The following is a 19,285-nucleotide window of genomic DNA, read 5'->3' on the forward strand; positions in this document are numbered from 1 at the left end:
GTATAAACATTAACTGTGTGTGTACATGTTTGTCCTGCTTATGAACATAATATCTGCAACTCAACATGCAAACAAGACATTTTTCCAAAGTAGTATCCGATTGATACCACAAATGTACAGACAGACAGACAGGCAGGCAGGCAGGCAGGCAGGCAGGCAGACAGACAGACAGACAGACAGGCAGACAGACAGACAGACAGACAGACAGACAGACAGACAGACAGACAGACAGACAGACAGACAGACAGACAGACAGACAGACAGACAGACAGACAGACAGACAGACAGACAGACAGACAGACAGACAGACAGACAGACAGGTATTTGGGAAATGTTTGCATTGCAGCAGCATAAAAAACAAAGGCAATGTACATAAGAGAAATTAAGACACAGAAATAAACAGTCCAATATATTTCAGAAATAAAAATTGAAATAAAATAGCATTTAAAAGTTAAAAAAATATATATAATAATAATTTTTAAAAATATATATATATATATATACATGTGGAAACACAAATCTCCAGTAACAAATATAATGCAGGATATTATTGTACAAGAATGGATTATTCAATAAAATAGAATATGAATGTCAAATGTCCAGTATATTTTAATTCTGTAATAATCAATCTGTGTCTCTCCTTCAGTGTACATATCCAGGCAGTGAATGCCATTGGCTCCAGTCCCTTGAGTCCAACCCTGCTGGTGAGGACACGCCCCCTCCCTCCAGCCCCGCCCCCTCTCGAGTGCTCAGCCTCTGGCCCTCAGAGCCTGAAGCTGAAGTGGGGCGAGAACGCCAGCAACACACACACCCGCGCCCTGCTCGCCAACGACATGCTCTACACACTACAGATGGAGGACAAGAACCACAGGTGGAGTAAACACACTGATCTGTACCATTCTTACCTAATTGTTTACCTCAAGAAAGAAAGAAAGATAAAACGTCAAAAAAGAGGTGTCAGTATATAACGGTATTGCTGATAAGTGAAATACTGTCTGTCACACATATGATAATAATGTGAATCCTCAAGCGCCTCTTGTACTTTTTCTGTCTTTTTCTCGTGTTGTCCTTCCCTACATTTCAAGAATCTTGAAGTCGAAATCCAATCTACACTTCACAATATCCGTTCACACCTCATCACATTTGCCTCTAAGTCATTTACAGCGGCTCCTACCTACACCCTCAGCTCTACTGAATTACATGTGTTGGGGAATCATTTGCCCTGCATGTCCTCCTTCGCCCTCTGACGCAGCTGACCAGCCTTGAGCAGCCGTTATCTCCCATAAGGAGGGGCAGCCCTAGCAAGTTGTTGATGTTACCAGTTTATGACCGGGCAACTCTCGGTCAGAGATAGTTATTGTTGTGGGACACCTGGAACACATCCTTCTCGCGGTGTAGATGACCCCGAGCCATAAGCGACAACAGATGTGATTCAGTGTCCTCAGCTGTTTAGTCTATCTATTGCACAATGTTGATAATTCTCTCTGAACTAGCTAAATACATGGCTCTGGAGTTCTTCAGAATTGATTGTGGCATCTCAATAGTCAACTCGTGGCCCGTGACATGTCTTGTGAATTCTCCAGCTGAAGCTCCAAATAAACCGTCAGTGTTTGCCATCAAAGCTCCAGCTCTCCTCGTGTCTCCTTTTGAGTCGGTGACTCCCCTGCCTTGCTACAGAAGTTTCCCCCACAGTAAGTCTTTACGAGAATAAAACGGCTGCAAAGTGGACGATAAAGCGCCTTTTTCACACTGCTTGCGCGTCAGTGTGTGGTAGAATCCACAAGATGAAGCGATCCCCATGAGAACATGCCGTACTATTATTAGTGCTGAGACGGTTGAAATCAATATCATAGTATTCATATTTTAATACTTTTTTTCTTGGTTTGGAAGTGTTTTTTGTCTAAAGAGGCACTCGTCAACAATACACACACTTCTGTAGAGACAAGAGAATATTAGTTTCACATATGGATCCTTATCTACGTCCCGGAGATTGAAACTGTGTGAGGTTGTGTTTTCTAAACCGTCCGCAACCCATTTCTCAGTCTCTTCAACCCACTGCCAGTCAATACGGCAAATCAGGACCCAGAAGGTCAATGCACACACAAGAAGGGCAGAACATGAGCACCTTGAGAGAAAACGATGGACCTTGTCTGCATGGAAGTGTGTGTAGGTGTTATATGTGTGTGCGTTTTTGTTCCTCTGTCTCTTCATATATGCAGTAACTAGATGTACCAGGGAGTAGGCACGTCCAGGGCATCTGCAGCCAGCCTCCAACAATCAAGGCTCTATTTAACTGACTGGTCAGACAGGTGTGACAAAGAGAGAAACAGTGAGACAGAATTATCAGACGGAGGAGGAGGGAAGGGGGGGGGGGGACATGATGGCTGACAGAGTGCAAAACATAATTGGAAGAGGGCGAGTCATAAAGTGGTCAAAATCTGATCAGCTCATTTTCAGACAGGTTTTTATATAAATGGATCAGGACAAAAAGAGTATTTTTTCCTGAAACTTCCAGAGTCTCTTTCCACAGAGGGGACACATGGTTATGTAGAAAATACATGAACACGTAGATTTTGCATAACAGGTGACCTTTAAAGGAGCCAAGAAGAGGGTAGCAGAAACAACAGAAAGCAGAGCTACTTATATTTCCCTGCTTGTCTGCCCCTGTCAGATTACCCCCCTCCCTTCCACCGTCCAGCGATCCTCCATTCTGGTTGGCCGGCTATCAGGGTTTGAATTAAGGCTTGGCTGGCATCGGGTTGGCACCCATGCACCTTGGCACCTCTGTAATGATCCAGAGTGCAGCGGGCAACAGATGGGACCGATCCGGCAGGCTGCGATCTGTTAACCTCTCTCACACACACAAACACACTCCTGCCGGCCAACTGAGAACAGCTGTGACCGTTCAGAGAGTTCCTAATTGGCACAGTGATTAGTATGACGGTATTCTGGTGTGTGTGTTACTATTTCCTATGTATGAGCATATGTCGGCATACACCATATTTGGATTAGATGATACTTTGAGAAACATCTTGGCACTTGCTTTACATTGAAGCAAAACAATTGCTTTCTTGATTTTACTAAATCTGTCCTTTAGATTATATGATTATTATAGTACATGATATATTTGATAAAACGAATCCTCGGTAAAACACACAATGATAAAGTCAAGTTCAAATTAATTCCAGTTTTGAATGCCACTCTTGTGAAAAGAACAGCCTGTTATTCATTCTGCTTATGAACTAATTACGTGCTCACGACTCTATTGAAATAGAAAAGCATAAAAAGTACATTTATTTATTTATCTGTACTTTAATAGTTTTACATGTTCTGGATTAAAAAGTTTGGTACAGAAAACCTTAAGAAGATAATCAAAAAAACACTCACGTTTTCTGTTCCACAGTAGCTGTTGTTCAGTCCAGGGATAATCGGCATAAATTGCTTTTGCCATTTTACTATATTTATTTTGTGCGATTTGTGCTTGGACTCTGATAGTACACTTTTACCTTCGACTTATTCAAGTAAGAGAGAATTAAAGCTCAATTATTTCAGCATGGACAGTATTTTCTATATCTCTCTTTACAAAATACCACTTTTGAGTAGTTTCTCACAAGCCACTGCCTTCAGAGTCCATCCTCAAGTAAGCTGTTGATTGTTATATTTCTAGCTAGAAAATGCTAATTATTTTAAACAGGAGAGGTCAAATCCAATCCTACAAGACAAGTTGGATTTTAAGTGTTTTAGTGAGACCCACACAAACAATGGCAGCATCTCCACTCAGTCCAGGAACAAATAGAAACACCAATACACACTCCCTCCTCTTCATTACCACAATTTCCTCCATGAGGAAACTCTCCATAAAGTGTAAGTGGCTGAATTGCCTCATAAGGACCATGCTTGATTCCTGACTGATTCTACCTAATTGCTTTCATGTATGATTCATCACTTCCAGCTTCTGGTGGCTGTGACGCGGTGTTTAGGTGTATTAGGTGTATTAGGGGCTGCGTTAATGTGTTTTTATTTGTGTGTGTGTTTGCAGAGGGTTATCAACATGTGAATTGTCTGAGCCGGTTTACAGGTCTCTTCTTCCGATGCGCCTCCTCTTCCCCCTTTGCTTTCTCAAACCACTCTATTAAAGTGAACTAGCAGAAAGTTTTCTTATTGATGAATCCACCATGGCAACAACATACCTCATTGCTAATAATAATGCATCGAGGGAGATACTGAAGGTAGAGAAAGTATAACATCTTGGATCTCTTCGTAAACAAACATATTGAATAACTCGATGCAATTTCTCCAAATGCAATTGTAGATTTTGCCAATAAATTACATCAATGCAATTTGTTAACCAAATAGCATTAGTGTCCATTTATGTTATTGACATTCACCGACCTTGTCTCATTGCCTCTCCCTCTTTGTCTACGGGAGATTCATTTATTATTCATTTTGTTCCATCGGAAGAAAGGTGACTCCACCATGGAGGACCTCTGGAGATATATGCGACCCCTGTCATACATTTTATATTTCCCACCTCATATTTGACCCTCTCGGTTTCTCCCCATCCACCTTGCCATGTCTCTGTGGTGTGCAGATGATACAAACAGCCATTTTCTCAGGCTTCCTATAATGCATCCCTTTCGTTGCTCCTCGTGCTACGTGCCTCTTCCTCTCACAGCTTATTTTGTCTGCTCTTATCAGCCTGTATGCAGACTTGTTGCTCGTGTTCTGTCCTCCCTCGCTCGTGGCTTTTTCATTTTCAATCGTCCTTCTGGCCGCGAGGTTGGGGATGTAAGGGCACCATGGCAACACAGGCAGTGCAATGCAAACGCTTTCTGACAATGTCTTCAAAATAGGGATGAATGCGTGTTAACAACGTGTTTTAGGGGCAAAGTTGAAGGCAGTTGCTGTCATCCATAGGACATTTTAATCCATATATGCACTACTGTCTGTCTGTCCACCCTTTGTCAATCTTCTGTCCTTGAGCCCTACATCTTCATATGTGTCACTCAACCGGCTCATTTCTTTATTTCTGCCTTAATGTTTCGCATTTCTCATTTTCTTAATCCTTATATTTAGTCATTTCTTTCTTTCTGTACACCAATCTGTTTTTCCACACAAGCATTCATTCAGCTACTCTATAAAGAAAGGTATTAATTACTATAATAAATAATTGCTTTTATTCAAACTGACTTTTATATAATTTCTGTGCAAATGTAATGATGATTTAAACACATCGTTAAGCGTCATGCATTGCTAAGAGCTTATTATAGTCGAAGTGGAATGATTTATCATTTTAATATTTCCCAAAAATGAGAAGTTAGGGGTTGACCAATCACTACAGAGCCGGCCAGCTAACCAATCAGAGCAGACTTCCAGACTTTGACGGTTTCAGACACACAGGCAGTATGAGAAAAATAAAGAGCTTTTTGAACATTAAAGCATGTGGAAACAGTAGAGACACGAAATACAAATATAAACCTGGAAATGAGCATAATATTATGTCCTCTTAAAACAAGACAAGCAAAAAATACAAATCTATTTTATGGTATTAGTGCAAAATTCCAATATAAGAAAGCGACATTGTGAACAATAACAGCTCCTTGTCTGCTTCCGACCTCTCTGTCCTGCCCTGCGTGTTGACTGTTGGGCTCTTTGGCTCCGGTCCGAGGATGCGGTTCATCTCGTTAACTGTGGCCTGGTGATTCTGTGTTTAATGTCCGTGCTCTGCTGAGTGTTAATTGTGTTGATGATGGAAAAGTTGATGTATAATTTACTATGTGGGTGGTCATTTTCTGTCCATGTGATTGAGACTGAGGGTGAAAAAAGGGCGGCTCGGGCACAGTATTTACAATGCAACTAATTCTCCCCGCGCTGGGTGTTAACTATAGGGCAGTGAGGCAAAGGATTAATAACATCATATATCAGACACGCATCACTTCACTGTACAGCACATAAAGAGCTCATCTGGAGTTATAGCCGACTACTAAACCATGACCTCTCTCATGTCTCCTTTCTCCCTCCCTCTCTTCTCTTTCCTAAGAGAAAACTTTCTACATGCTTTGTTTTTTATGTCCTTTTTACCCTTTTCTCACAATCTCCTTCCATCTCTGATTCCTATCTTCTCACCTTGGATTTTCTTCTCTTTTTTCGCTCCCAAAAACCCACAGTGAAGATAAGTAACCCCCTTTTCAATTCAAATCCGCATTTCTCCCTGACTTGCCCAATTGCTCACTTATCATCTCTCCTTCAGTCCATCAATCTGTCCGTTCATCCGACCAAAAACGTGCTCGATTTTATTTAGATTTGAGACCATGGCCTGCCAGTGTTCCTCCTCTTTGTTTATAAATCACTGCTGTCTTTTTTTGAATGCACACTCCTCCATTCCCATCAGCATCCTTGTTTCTTTTCAAGGTCTCAACTCCCTATTTCTCACAACAACATTACCCTAGTGTGTTATGCCAAACCTATACTGACAGAGTTAAAGCCATTTTCCAGGGGTACAAATATTCCTTGGTGATGAAACACAGACCAACATTTGAAAAGACAACAGGATTTGTTTACATATGGTAAGGTCAACCACGTCATGCACCAATAACTTGTAATAGTAACTGAGGATGCCTGCTGTGAGGAGTTGTTGAAAGTCACATTAAAATGCATTAACCCAATCCAGAAGTCAATCTCCAAAACACATTTTGTGATTAGAGCAGTCTAGTGTGATGCGTCATCAATCACTGTCCTTCTTAGCCAAGTTTCTAAAATGAGCTTCTCACCTCATCTCTACCTTCTTCTAATATATTCATAGCACCATCACTCCTTCCTCTCACCTTCACCTCCCTCTCCCTTATCTTTAACTCACTTATTCTTTCTGCCGGGTTTGTCCCCAAGTCTCTCCCTATTGTTCTCCTTCACTCCTTATTTTCCATTTACTGATTTCCCCCTTTAGAGTTGTGATTTACTTTCTTATCTTCTTTATATTTTGTGTCCAGGTTTGTGACGATCTACCACGGCCCCAGCCACACCTACAAGATGCAGCGATTGACTGAGTCCAGCAGCCACAGCTTCAGAATACAGGCCAGCAGTGATGCGGGGGATGGTTCTTTCTCCGACACACACACCTTCTGCACCACCAAGTCCGTGCCTCCTGCCCTCAAAGGTAAACTCAACCAGGAAGCTGTTACACAACTTAAATAAATACAGTTTAAGTGGGGCATACGATATTAACCGTCCCTCAGATCCACCTCAGCCGGTTTGCTTTCCATCCCCAAGGCCAAACTCCGGAGCTTCGGGGATAGAGCCTTCTCTGTGGCAGCCCCGAAGCTCTGGAACTCCCTCCCCCAATACCTCCGTGAGTCTGAGTCCCTCACCCTGTTCCAGTCCCGCCTCAAAACCCACCTCTTCAACTCTGTATCCATAAGCCCCCCCCCCCTCTCAACCAACTTCCTCCTGACTGCTTTTCTGTTTTGTTTTGTGTATTTGTTTCTTTTTGGCTTTGTTTTTGTCTACCCTCCCTCCCAAATGTAAAGCGTCTTTGGGTTCCAGAAAAGCGCAATAGAAATAAAATGTATTATTATTATTATTAAGCTTAACCGCTTCCCTTTTGTAAAATGTTGTGTCATTTCGTTTGGCTTGTTAAGTACAAATATGTTTGTAGTCATGCATTCGAGAATAAGAGGTAAATATTTGATTATTATTACCTATCTTATGTTTTTGGACATGTAACCTTACTTTATAGCATAGCATTTAGGCATTTGAAGTAGGGCTGTGCGATTAAGGCAAAAATCATAATCACGATTATTTGGGTCAATAATTGATATCACGATTATTTTGACGATTATTCATTGAACATTTATTGAACTTTAAAACAAATAATATTTTACCAATAAACAAGATCAACAAATATGTTGGAGCGCACTTCCAAAACCATACTAAACATATATTATTAATATGATAAATAAAAATAAATTAGACCAAAATAAATTAAATCAAATATGATGCAGTGCACTGTCACAACCTACTGAAAACTCCTTAACATATAGCCAACATTTTGGTAAAACATATTCATTATTCCACTCAGTTAAACGTTGAAGGCTGGCCAACCGTCATTGTCCAGAAGTAACAGGAAATAAATGTTGAACTACAATTTAAGACCAAATAAAAATGTTTAGGCCACCATGGCAAATGCTGGTAGGGCTGCTCATGTCATCTCTTAAAGATGTTTTGCAAGAAACACCAGCCTGTTTACATGGTCTTGGTTTCAGAGATGAGCGCAGGCAGGTGACAATATTGCCACCTGTACTGAAGACCCTCAGCCACGCCCCGACACATGGGGTGACGCCGGCCAATCACAAAGCTTTGATGCGTTCAAGTGCATTATTCTGGCACAGGAAGATTATGTTACAGGACATTAACGATAAAACAGAATATTGTTGTTCTATTTTTAGACACATCTCGCGATCGACTGGTTGGGCACCCCTGGGCCTAGACCATAGGTCTGTTGTGGTAGCAAAGTAGTCAGCTGAAGCCACATCTCTCTCAACTTCCCCACGGCATTTGTCATATAGTGCAGGCAGCGCAGACCTGCTGAAATAATACCGAGACGGCATCGTGTAACGCTTGTCCAACGTGTTGACAAGTTGCTTAAAGCCCTGGTTGCTAACAGTGCTAACTGGGCACATATCTTTAGCGATGTGGAATGTAATGACAAAGTACTTGCAAATAGTGGAAATAGTTTTACCCTTCTTTTTAACGAGTTGCTGCTCTTGTTCTGACATCTTCGCTCTCGCTGAACACTCACAACACATGTCACTCCCACGTGGCCGAGTGGGCTTTTAGGGAGGGGCGAAAGCGCACCCAGCAAAATAATCGTATTTTGTCAATTATGCTGTTTTCATAATCGTCGCGAGCCATAATCGTAATCGCGATTAAAATACGATTAATTGCACAGCCCTAATTTGAAGCATTGTTGTGTTCATTTTGTAAAATGCAATTCAACATCTTAAGGATGACTGTGTCAACCATATTATATCTGTACCTTTTTATACTCTATTAAGGGTCAAATATTAGACATTAGTTTGACATATAGATTGGATGTAACCAATATTTACTCCGAGTAACCCATTTTTATTTAGTGATATTTAAATCTCCACTTGTTCATATCTAGGCTGAGTTTGAACTGAAATGTTGTTGCAACCTGCTCTGCCAGTTTAAAGAGCAACACTGATGGCCCCAAAGAGGCGATAAGCTTCCCGAACAGGAAACGGAAATACATTTGTTTCTGTTTTTCTCATAGAGATGACATGTTTATTGTTGTATGCTTGATTATCGCCTCCAGTCTGCAGTCTTTCCTGTAAACCGAGAAGCAGTGGCTTATTATACTTGCAATAATCACAGTAAAGAGTGAAAGTATTATGGGTATGTCTGTGAGGCTGTGAATGTGCAGCACAGCATTGATATATCCATAAACAACAGCCTCAGGAGTCCAAGCAGCTTCCATCAAACAGTTAGCCAGTGCATGTGCTATCTGATGGGGTTTTCAATCAATCAATCAATCAATCAATCAATAGGATACGGCTGTAATAGGCCTAAGGCCTTTTAGTCGCTCATAAATAAATAAGTAGATCACTGATTCTTTATTACTATGGATGCTAGCAACAGTCACATAGTCCAAAGTGAAGGTGATATTTGACCAGTAGTGGTCGAGGCGGGATTTGAGACAGTTAACCGTCTTGGATGTGACAACGCTTTCTGGCAGATCATTCCACAAGTCGACCACACGCAGGCTGAAAAAGTTGCGGCGGATAGCCAGTCTTGAGTACTGTTTCTTTCACTTGAGGCAGTGTCCACGAGTCCTGGTGGTTATAATCCCCGTTGTAGTGGGCATGATGTTTGTAGATGTTGTGGAGATATTTGAAAACTTCGATCATATCTCCCCTCGCCCTCTATAATACGTACTCTGGATTTAGGACTTTGCAGTCGTTCTTGATATGGTAGGGGTCCTTTAGTTCTGGAACCAGCTTCGTTGCTCTTCTCTGTATTTTCTCGATGAGCTCAGCATCCTTTTCGGTTTCTTTCCTTCAGGATGAGTTTAGACAGTTCAATGAATAGGTCCCTCTAGAGTTTTAGTAAGTGGTATGCTGTATTAAGCAGAGCAGTCACAATTGGATTACTGTTATGTTGTCATCATCTAAGAAAAATATTGCTTTGCAAAACTGTTATCAACACAGAGAACACATTATACATTATTCAGTTTTTCAGTGTTGAAAGCTTCAGATTTAAGAGCGATATGGATGCTTTTGTAATGTTTTATTGTTTTAAATAAGTAGTATGTATGACATTAATGGAATTGGCGGTCATGGCATTGATATCATGTTTGTATGTCATTTATTCCAACAGCTCCCAGAATGCACCAGCTGGAGGGGAACACGTGTGAGATCACATGGGAGACCATCCAACCAATGAGAGGAGATCCTGTGAGCTACGTGCTACAGGTGCTGGTGGGACGCGAGTCAGAATACAAACAGGTTGGTCTCACACAACACACCTCCATGCACACGCTCGGTCGTCATGTGTCTCTAGAGGCTTAAGATAATTGGGTCTCTTTCTTAAAGTGTGCACGACTCTTGGAAGACATTTTCTTATCTCCTGAGGAGCAGAACAATTCAGTTTTATATTTATGAGGAAGGCATTAAAGAGCACTCAATTGCCCACACCCCTAGACCCACATTTGCACATTGAAGAATGAAACACACACACACAGACACACATACACACACACACACACACACACACACACACACCTTCTCCACTGAGAGATAGAATATTCTGGAATTGAATGTAATCTGCAGTGCCAGCAGGATTTCTGATTGGTATTGAAAGATGTATAATGGGGATGACAACATACACATTTTGACTGCACTTGTAAATACTGGACTGGGCAGTTGATCGACGTGCAGATGAGTAGATTGCAGACAAAGAGACATTGATCTTCAGGGACGTTTTACTCTCCGTTATTCAATTACTGAACGGTTAGAGCGAAGAACTGCTGATTCTCACCAGCAGACAAAACCGCAGCTGCGTGTGCATGAGAGGATGCGGGATGTGTATTTTCTCATTTCATTACGTGTACCGTCATCAGCTGCCAATGCAAATCTGTGAAGCTGCTTTTCAGACATTTTATTCTTCCCTCTCCGTCTGTTTGTTCCTTTTGGTGTAAACACACAATGAGGAAACATCTACTGGTGCATGCACGACTGTTTGAATTTGCAAATTTCATTCATAAATACCAGAAGGAAAGGACATTCTGAAGGCTTCAACAGACAAACACTTCAGTCCAACCTGTTGCCTGGAAAATGGTGTTTAAATGCTCTCATATGCAGGAAAACCACCATTTTGTTATATAACCCAATATTACAAGTCTCAAATTCGCCTAAAGTGGCTTTATCGCTGTACTCTGTATAACCTATACCCTGAGAAGTCTGAAAGAAACCCTAAGGAAGGCAAAAGAGAAGGGATACATTTTTCGTGACATCTAGTTTTTTTCCGGTTTAGGTTATTCAGTTACACAATGAGCAAGGTTTTTTGGCTTTTCTCATACTGAATGACCTATTTCCAGCTTTGAGCATTTCTCTGTTAACCTTAAGATTTAAGATAGTGCTAATGCAGTGTTTCTCAAACTTTTTTGTACCAAGGACCACTTAACCAATAAAAAAACACTCGCGGACCACCTAACTCCACAAATATCCCAAAACACATCGTTTTTCTAGAACGGATTACAAATCGCCTGAAAATGGTACAAACAGGCGGCTACATGTGTGACGAAGGTGTTGCACTGGGCTATATTAAGCAATCGAAAGTGAAACTTAAGCTCGCTCCATTGCAGAGATATTCCAGCGAGAGTGCGGAAACTTACATGTATTCATTTATTTCAAATGTGAAATGTTACCAATATACTCACGGACCACTAGGGGGCGCTCACGGACCACCAGTGATCCGCGGACCACACTTTGAGAAGCACTAAATGCATGTGTCTTGGAGAAAAGAGGGAACATAACTCCTCAAATGTCATATGGAGTAATAATAATAATAATAATAGATTTATTTTGTTAGCGCTTTTACAGGTGCTCAACGACGCTTTACAGATATAGTTGAAAAGAAAAAGTAGGACACAATCAGCAAGGCATTGTTAGATAAAGACTGAATAGACGCTCATGTTATAGATCTTGATGTCCTGACAGATTTGCAGACCCTTTCGTAAATTGCCTCATGCTGAGAGCTTCACCGTGCCAACAATATAAAAACAAGCAATCATAGTTCACTGTGACCCAAGCTACTTTGCAGGTCTCTATTCCATCAAAACACCAACCCACTCATTTTGCTCATGACAAAAAAAAACATCCGGCAGTGAGTTTTGTTGACTAAAATGTTATCGATTGCACAGTAAAATTGTATGTGCTCATTATTGAGATTACACATGCTTTGCACACAGCTTCATTAACTCGTTTCACTCCTTCACAGGCTTTTAAGGGAGAGGAGGCGTGTTCCAGATCTCTGGTCTCCAGGGCAACACAGACTATCGTTTCCGTGTGGGCGCCTGCCGCCGTTGCCAGGATACGTGCCAGGAACTGTGCGGACCCCTGAGCCCCTCCTCTTTTTCACGCTGCGTCGCCAGGAGACGGCGACTTCGGGAGAGCTGTGCCCCGTGGAAACGGGCAAAGGCGTGGGCCTGATCTCCAGCGACGAGCGCTTCGCGGCGCTCATCGTGTGCGTGTTCGCCGGCTTCTCCATCCTCATCGCCTGCTTGCTACAGTACTTCTTCATGAAGTGAGGGAATTTTAACTATAGGATAGAAAGAGAACGCAAAATCACAGAGAAACTCTAAACAAAAGAAGCGAATGAAATCAAAAGAAACACTTGATTTCTACTTCTAAGGCTATGGTCTTTTTTTAGTCAAATTATCAATTCTGGCTTTCCTCACCTTGTTCCTGTTGTCTTCAGCCTTCACTGAGTTTCTCATTTCTCTCTACGTCTCTGGAGTCTTGTCTGTCTCATTCGTTTCTGTCGAGGGAAGCCTTGTGTTAGCTGTACCTCGGATGGGAAAGAAAACTGATAATCAAGCCTTAAAATAGCTGTGAGCGAAGCAGTTGCTCCTCAGACTGACTTGCATGTTTTTTATTTTGTAACTTTTTAAAACATATTTGATTAGAGAACGTGTATATTTCATGACGGTCATTGCCTTACTTTTTGTTTTTCAATGTGTAATTTGCTTCTTTTTTGTTTGTTTTTTGCTGCAGTCTTTTATAATTTCAGTCATATTCCAATGTAGGCCTACAAAGCTTTAGCCGTTCATACCTTATTATTCAGTTACTGCAGACTGTCAGTCAATACATGCAATTCATATCTGCTCAGCTTTTAACATTCAATCATCCAGCTACCAAAGTGATGCAAAAAGTGTGGTGTAAGGTGCTGCTATCCTGTGATTTTATTATATCTAAGAAAGAATGGAAAACCAGTAATCTAATATATATACACACAATATATAAATATATATTATAACAAATATCTATGATGTAATATAAGGTCTGAAGGACAGTGTGAAAGGGGAGGATTCGACCCTAGGTGCTCACAAACAGCTGCTCTGAGGTCAGTTCAGCGGCTGGGAGGAGCCCTTAAATGCAGGTCTCGGATCAGAAAATGCACCCTGGTAGGTATTCGATTGCTGGGCACAAACTGGCTCTAGCGTTAAGGAAGCCGGGCTGGGATTGTGATTGGTTAACTCAACAGGACATGAGCTGATCTCAGTCCTTCCTTATTCTACCATCTCAACTACTACCAGAGCTCCAGCCTTTTAATCTGTAGCTAATGAGCCCGTCGGACCCAAAGGTGCCAACGCTTCTCAGAGCTCTGTGTGTTAACCAGGAGAGCCATTAGCTTGAGCTTTATCCCCCCCACCCTGAAATCTACCAGAGCAGTGCTGAAGCTGTAGCTTCTCCTTCCAGCTAGCCTGTGAATCAATACATTTGAAGACTCTTCCTCCTCTTTTATCCTCTCCTGCTCATAATTATATGTAATGACTTTTTTTTCTCTGGCTGCTCTTTTTCTCTAGCCTTCGATCCATCCTTTTCTTTCTGCCGTCTCTCCCTCTTTCTGTTCTCCCTCCCCCTCCCTCTGTTCTTTCTCTATATAACGGTGCTTTATTGACATGTAATCAGAGCAGTAGCAAGTCTGCGGCCTCTCCTCAGACGGACATGTTCTCTGGGGATTTGAACTAATGTTCACTAACCAAACAAGCCTTTGACAGAACACAACTCAACAGTGCAGGGCCTTCTGACACACACAACACCCCCTGACCTCCCGCCTGACACCCTTTATCCCATCCCGAAAAACAAAGCCAAGGTACAGCCCAATACATACCCTGATGATCCAAAGAAGTCACCCTGACCTGCGTGATTAATGTGTGACATGTCTAATTCTGTCAGGTGGGGTGCAGGGGAAGAAGGACTGGGTGGGAGGTGGTTATGAAACAGTGGGGGGGTTGCGGCCAGCTCTGATTGGCAGCCTGTAACGTACCTCAGGGATAAGGCCTTACAGAGGGTTGATCTAATCCTGTCACCCCCATCGCTGTCATCATTTTAGCTTCTCTTCCTCCGTTTTCTTTCTTTCATTTTTATTTGATGCTGTATCTTGTTCTCTGTCAATGCTGTGCCTTGCTCCTGTATGTGTCAGTAAGCAGTGGTTTACTAGCTCAAAAATACCTTTGCCAAAGTTGATGGGAAAGTTAAGGTAGAGTTCTTTTCTAGGTTTTATTTATACTATATATTTGCATACAGTACTTTACATGCCAATTACAGTGCAATCTTCATTTATTTATTGTTTAAAGATTAAGAGACAAGTAGTTATATACTAAATTTTTTCCTTGTAGCATGGTTTTTTTTCTTTTTCTTTTTTTAATGGATGTTGTTAGATCGTATGATTAAGGCCAGCATTCCTTATCTCAGTAACCCTTTAAGTATTTCTCTTACAGCTGTTGGGAACCTGTAGCTCATCAGTCCATGCATTGCAGTTATCATTGCCGTTTCAAACATGTAACCAAATGCCTTTGTAATTTCTTTTCATCTCCTGTTTTGGCCGTGCACAGCCGAGCAGTTCTTGTATTGCTTAGAGAGACATGTAGCAAAGCAAGGCCTTAGGGTCACGAGTCATCTGCATTGGGATAAACGTCGCTGCCTTTGGCTTTTTCTTTTCCTGATTAGTGTTATAATGAAGCTTCTGATATATTTTTACTGTTTTATTGCCAAAGTGCAGGCTTCTCGTGTCCACTAGATGTTGCGTTTGCAGTCGTCTAAAGGGTTCTGTGATGTTCCTCTGTGACGACACAGCATTACGATTATTATTATTATTGTTATTATTATTCTCTCAAAAGGAAAAAAAAACATTAACTTGATCTGTGATTTGCTTCTTTTCATATTATCTTTTATTATTTGTTTTGTAAAGCAAAATGTGCCATTATGAAATGTGTAGCCCCCTTTCGAATGAGAGTTTTTAACAACCTGATTTCACACTGAAAGGTAAAAAAAAAAAAAAAAAAAGGCAAAAACAATCATTTGATGATTTCAGGCAGATGATGACAATAATAATATTGACGATTCCTTGTTCAGGCTAGTGCTGGTATAGCAGTAGTTAGTATTTTGTATCCAGTATTTTGCTAAGAGATGATATACAGAGGTATCTATAGAGCTATAGAATGAAATGGTAATACATTATAACTAACAGAGTTCAAGCACTTTTTTATGCCGAGCATTAGTCTTGATGAGGTTAATAAGAGCGAGAGGAGACACCAATTCTCTGTACTAAACACTACTGCCAACGCCGTCTGTTACATTCATTGGCATTATTCTGTCGTTGGCGTCACTGTGACATTGGCATTACTGGAGCACGGTTCTGTGCTTCTCAAATGGCGCCTCGCTACCTGCAGAATGCAAACTACGGCAACAAAGGAAGTACAGTTTGTAGGGAGTACGGTTGCTTTCCCAGACGTGCTAATGGCGTGTCTACCTGTTGCATTGTAGTCGACAGGTGATATGTGAGCTCTCCTGTCTTTAAACCCCTGATGTTATGTTGCCCACCCACAGCCCCTTTATTCCCCTTTACAAGCCTTAATGCCCCGGTGGGAGAGCAGAGGTGATTGGCCGAGCTCAGGCCAGTCATGTTAGTGTTGTATAGTCCGAGGTTAACGCACTGTTAACTGAAAGGCTGTGTGTTTGTGGGCAGGGTACTCCCTTTATGTGCTTTGTTGTTTTTGTTCTGTTATTTTTAAATGCTGGTGATTTTATAGATACCCCGCCCCCCCCCATCCTGCATGTCCTGCACATTTTGCAGGTATGTCAAGAACGAGAGACTATTTTTTTCGCCCAACAACCCCCACGTCTGTGGCCTTCTGGTCAGTTTTATTTTTTCCATTTTTATTTTTTTTTTTTATGTTTGTACGTTTTACAGTAAGTAGAGAATTTGGACTGAGAATTTGGCGATTTGAAGAAACGTAGAGACTCACAGGTATTTAACTATTTTTTAAGCGAGACAAAAAAACAGAAACATATTTTTACCTCACGATTTAAAAAAAACAAACATTCCAATGTTGTCATGGTCTACGAATTGAGAAAAAAAAGAAATTCATGCATTTCTTCTTGTATTGTAAATGTTAGACAATTTCATATGCATTATATAAAAGAAACTGCCATATCAATTTTAATGTATAGATTTTTGCAAATACTACCCTATGTATGTAAGACGTAACTGTATCGGTAGCGTATATATAATATATTTATGCCCAATAAATGTTTTGATTTTTTTCTGACTTTGATTGCACCTGTTTGCTTTATTGTGTGTGTCATGATTCACCCGCACTTTACATATACACTGATCTACATGTGCATTGTTGCATGATTACATTTTATACTGATACAGATATTTGCTGTACAAACTATCAGTATACCCAATTTGAATGCAAAAACTATTTAGCTGACATTTACCATTGTGAACTATTGATTTTGTCTTCACGGTTCAATAAGAGAAGGATGATCCTGCTCTGATTAAATATGCAATATGCTGTTGTAAACAAAGCTGAGGGGCAATCAATATTTATAATGTTGTGGTTTTAAAGGAGGATTTACAGTCTGCATTTTGTCTCATAACAGTTATAATTATTTCAAGGGTGACAACATTTAAAATGGCGACAAATGAATGAAACTAAAGACACTTGTATCTTTTGTCACACCGTTATAGGGAGGCTAGAGTTAATGCCTGAGTGTCCATTACACTTGACCTATCAGTGTGAAGGTGTGACTGATAGAATTACTCTTTGGTGGTTTCAATAGGGTTTCGAAAGATAGCCGAGGAGAGTAAATCCCACTCCCTTTCATCCCCTGCGGAGAGAGACTGCTGCTCTGCACGCTCAATCCCCCCTTTGCCCTGCAGCAAGGACAACAGGGGAATAATAGCCTTTCGACGTTTTGTGTGAGCGATTTGTTGCACACAATAACAGGGTTATTTAAAGTTGTGTACAAATTGAATAACAAAATAGGAGGCAACAACACTCCACTGTCCACACAGATATCTGGGTCAGTGACATTTTATATTTTCAAAATGGCAAACAAATGAAACAGCAAGTCAGTTTCAACATTTTCTGAGTGAATTCAAATATGTATTTTTCATTTTTGCATGTGCCCACTGAAAAAGGTAACACGATAAGGCATTTTTATGCATTTCATTGTTTACACCCCTTGAAAATGTCATTCGGCAAAACAAGGCTATTTTCCATATGATATTAAAATCAATGACACAGTCACAGATAGTGAAAAATATAATTATTGATCTATAAGGAATCTATATCCAGGTATAACATTTTCACACCGGTTAGCAGGTCTCCCTTGTAAAAAGAGTTCAATGATCTCAATGGGATTTATCTGGATAAATAAAGTTTGAAATGAAATGAACACCAAAAAACTACAAATATTAATATTTTGTCTTTTAATGCAATAGCTTTCATCACCGTCAACATTTTTTTCCTACAGTTATTCCAGTACAGGTAAAAATGCTTCAAATCATATGAAAAACCCTCTTATTATAATTAAATTTCCCTTCATTCATTGCATTGTTTATGTCAAATTAACACACTATTTTATATATTTTCGTTTGTAAAAAATTCATTGTTTTTACTGTATGACGTCTTTCGTTGCCACCTGAATGACATAACTGCAACTGCAATATGCCATTGCACAATAGATCGAATAACGGGATGTAGTCCTCAATTTAAAAAAGGATACCAAAGACTTTATAATTGAAACTTTACCATTTAATTGACATCAAAAAACAGACTCCAGTCTCCATAACATGTTTCAGATGTCCCCACAGGCCACATGCCCGTTCGTCATGTCGGAGGGAGCCGGGAATTGGTGGCATAGGCTTGAGATGTACTTCACATTTTCTCTTAAAAGTTGCTTTCTTAACTCTTCTATTTCCTCCCTCAGTTTCCGTGTACGGTTTTCACAGTTTTTTTTTCTTGCTTCCACGTGAAGCCTTATCAGGTGTTGAGGATGAGAGTGGTCCCTCCCAAGGTGAGGATGGCTGAGCAGAAACAGATGGCCTAGGAAGTGAGGATGGCTGAGATGGTTCAGGGGGCAACTTGTGGAGGCTCCTCAAAAGAGTCCTCAGACAGAGGTGTGAGGTTCATCACAGCTTCCACCTGCCTCTTTCTTTCCCTACGTCGCCTCTGATTGAGCCTCCACTGTTCCCTCTTCTTTTCAGCAGCAGATGCTGTCAGTTCTGTGACGGACGGATGGTCATGCTGTCCAGCTTGCGTCCTCTGTTTATACCTACAAAGTATTTAGAATTAATTTATTAGTCATGTATTTATTTATTAGATATTCATTTGTTTATTCTTTTTAATGAAGATTTAAGCCAAGTTAACTGCCAAATGCACTTTGTAGTGGTACTGTACTGTAGATATGGAAAACAAATTCAGGCTTATAGATAGTGATGCTCCGATCGCCAATGTTGGGGCCGATCGGCAGAATCAGTATCGGCCGATCCGATCGAGTGGGCGGGGCCTATGGGATCTTCCATTTAAAGTGATGTTTAAAACTCAGTTAATGGGGCTCATTCACTGGCGCTTCCACAAACAACAACCAACATAATTATTACATTCAAATGAAGTACATTATTCAAGTTTACATTAACTTTGAATAATAACCATAGACGTATATAAATATAATAATAACACGGGAGAAATGAG

The 19,285-nt window shown here is 40.7% G+C and overlaps 1 protein-coding gene across 1 annotated transcript in view; it reads left to right on the top strand.

The window, feature by feature from the left end:
• LOC117536197 (fibronectin type III domain-containing protein 3B-like) overlaps positions 1–16,850 on the top strand; it is a 106,491-nt gene extending 89,641 nt beyond the window's left edge. Inside the window, 6 exon segments of the mRNA XM_034200964.1 lie at positions 647–871; positions 6,987–7,153; positions 10,393–10,520; positions 12,514–12,532; positions 12,535–12,645; positions 12,648–16,850. Coding sequence (XP_034056855.1) covers positions 647–871; positions 6,987–7,153; positions 10,393–10,520; positions 12,514–12,532; positions 12,535–12,645; positions 12,648–12,823 — 826 coding nt within the window. The 3' untranslated portion in view covers positions 12,824–16,850.
• The last annotated feature ends 2,435 nt before the right edge of the window (positions 16,851–19,285 follow it).

This window comes from Gymnodraco acuticeps, unplaced genomic scaffold (assembly GCF_902827175.1).
Source record: "Gymnodraco acuticeps unplaced genomic scaffold, fGymAcu1.1, whole genome shotgun sequence".
Lineage (NCBI taxonomy): Eukaryota > Metazoa > Chordata > Actinopteri > Perciformes > Bathydraconidae > Gymnodraco > Gymnodraco acuticeps.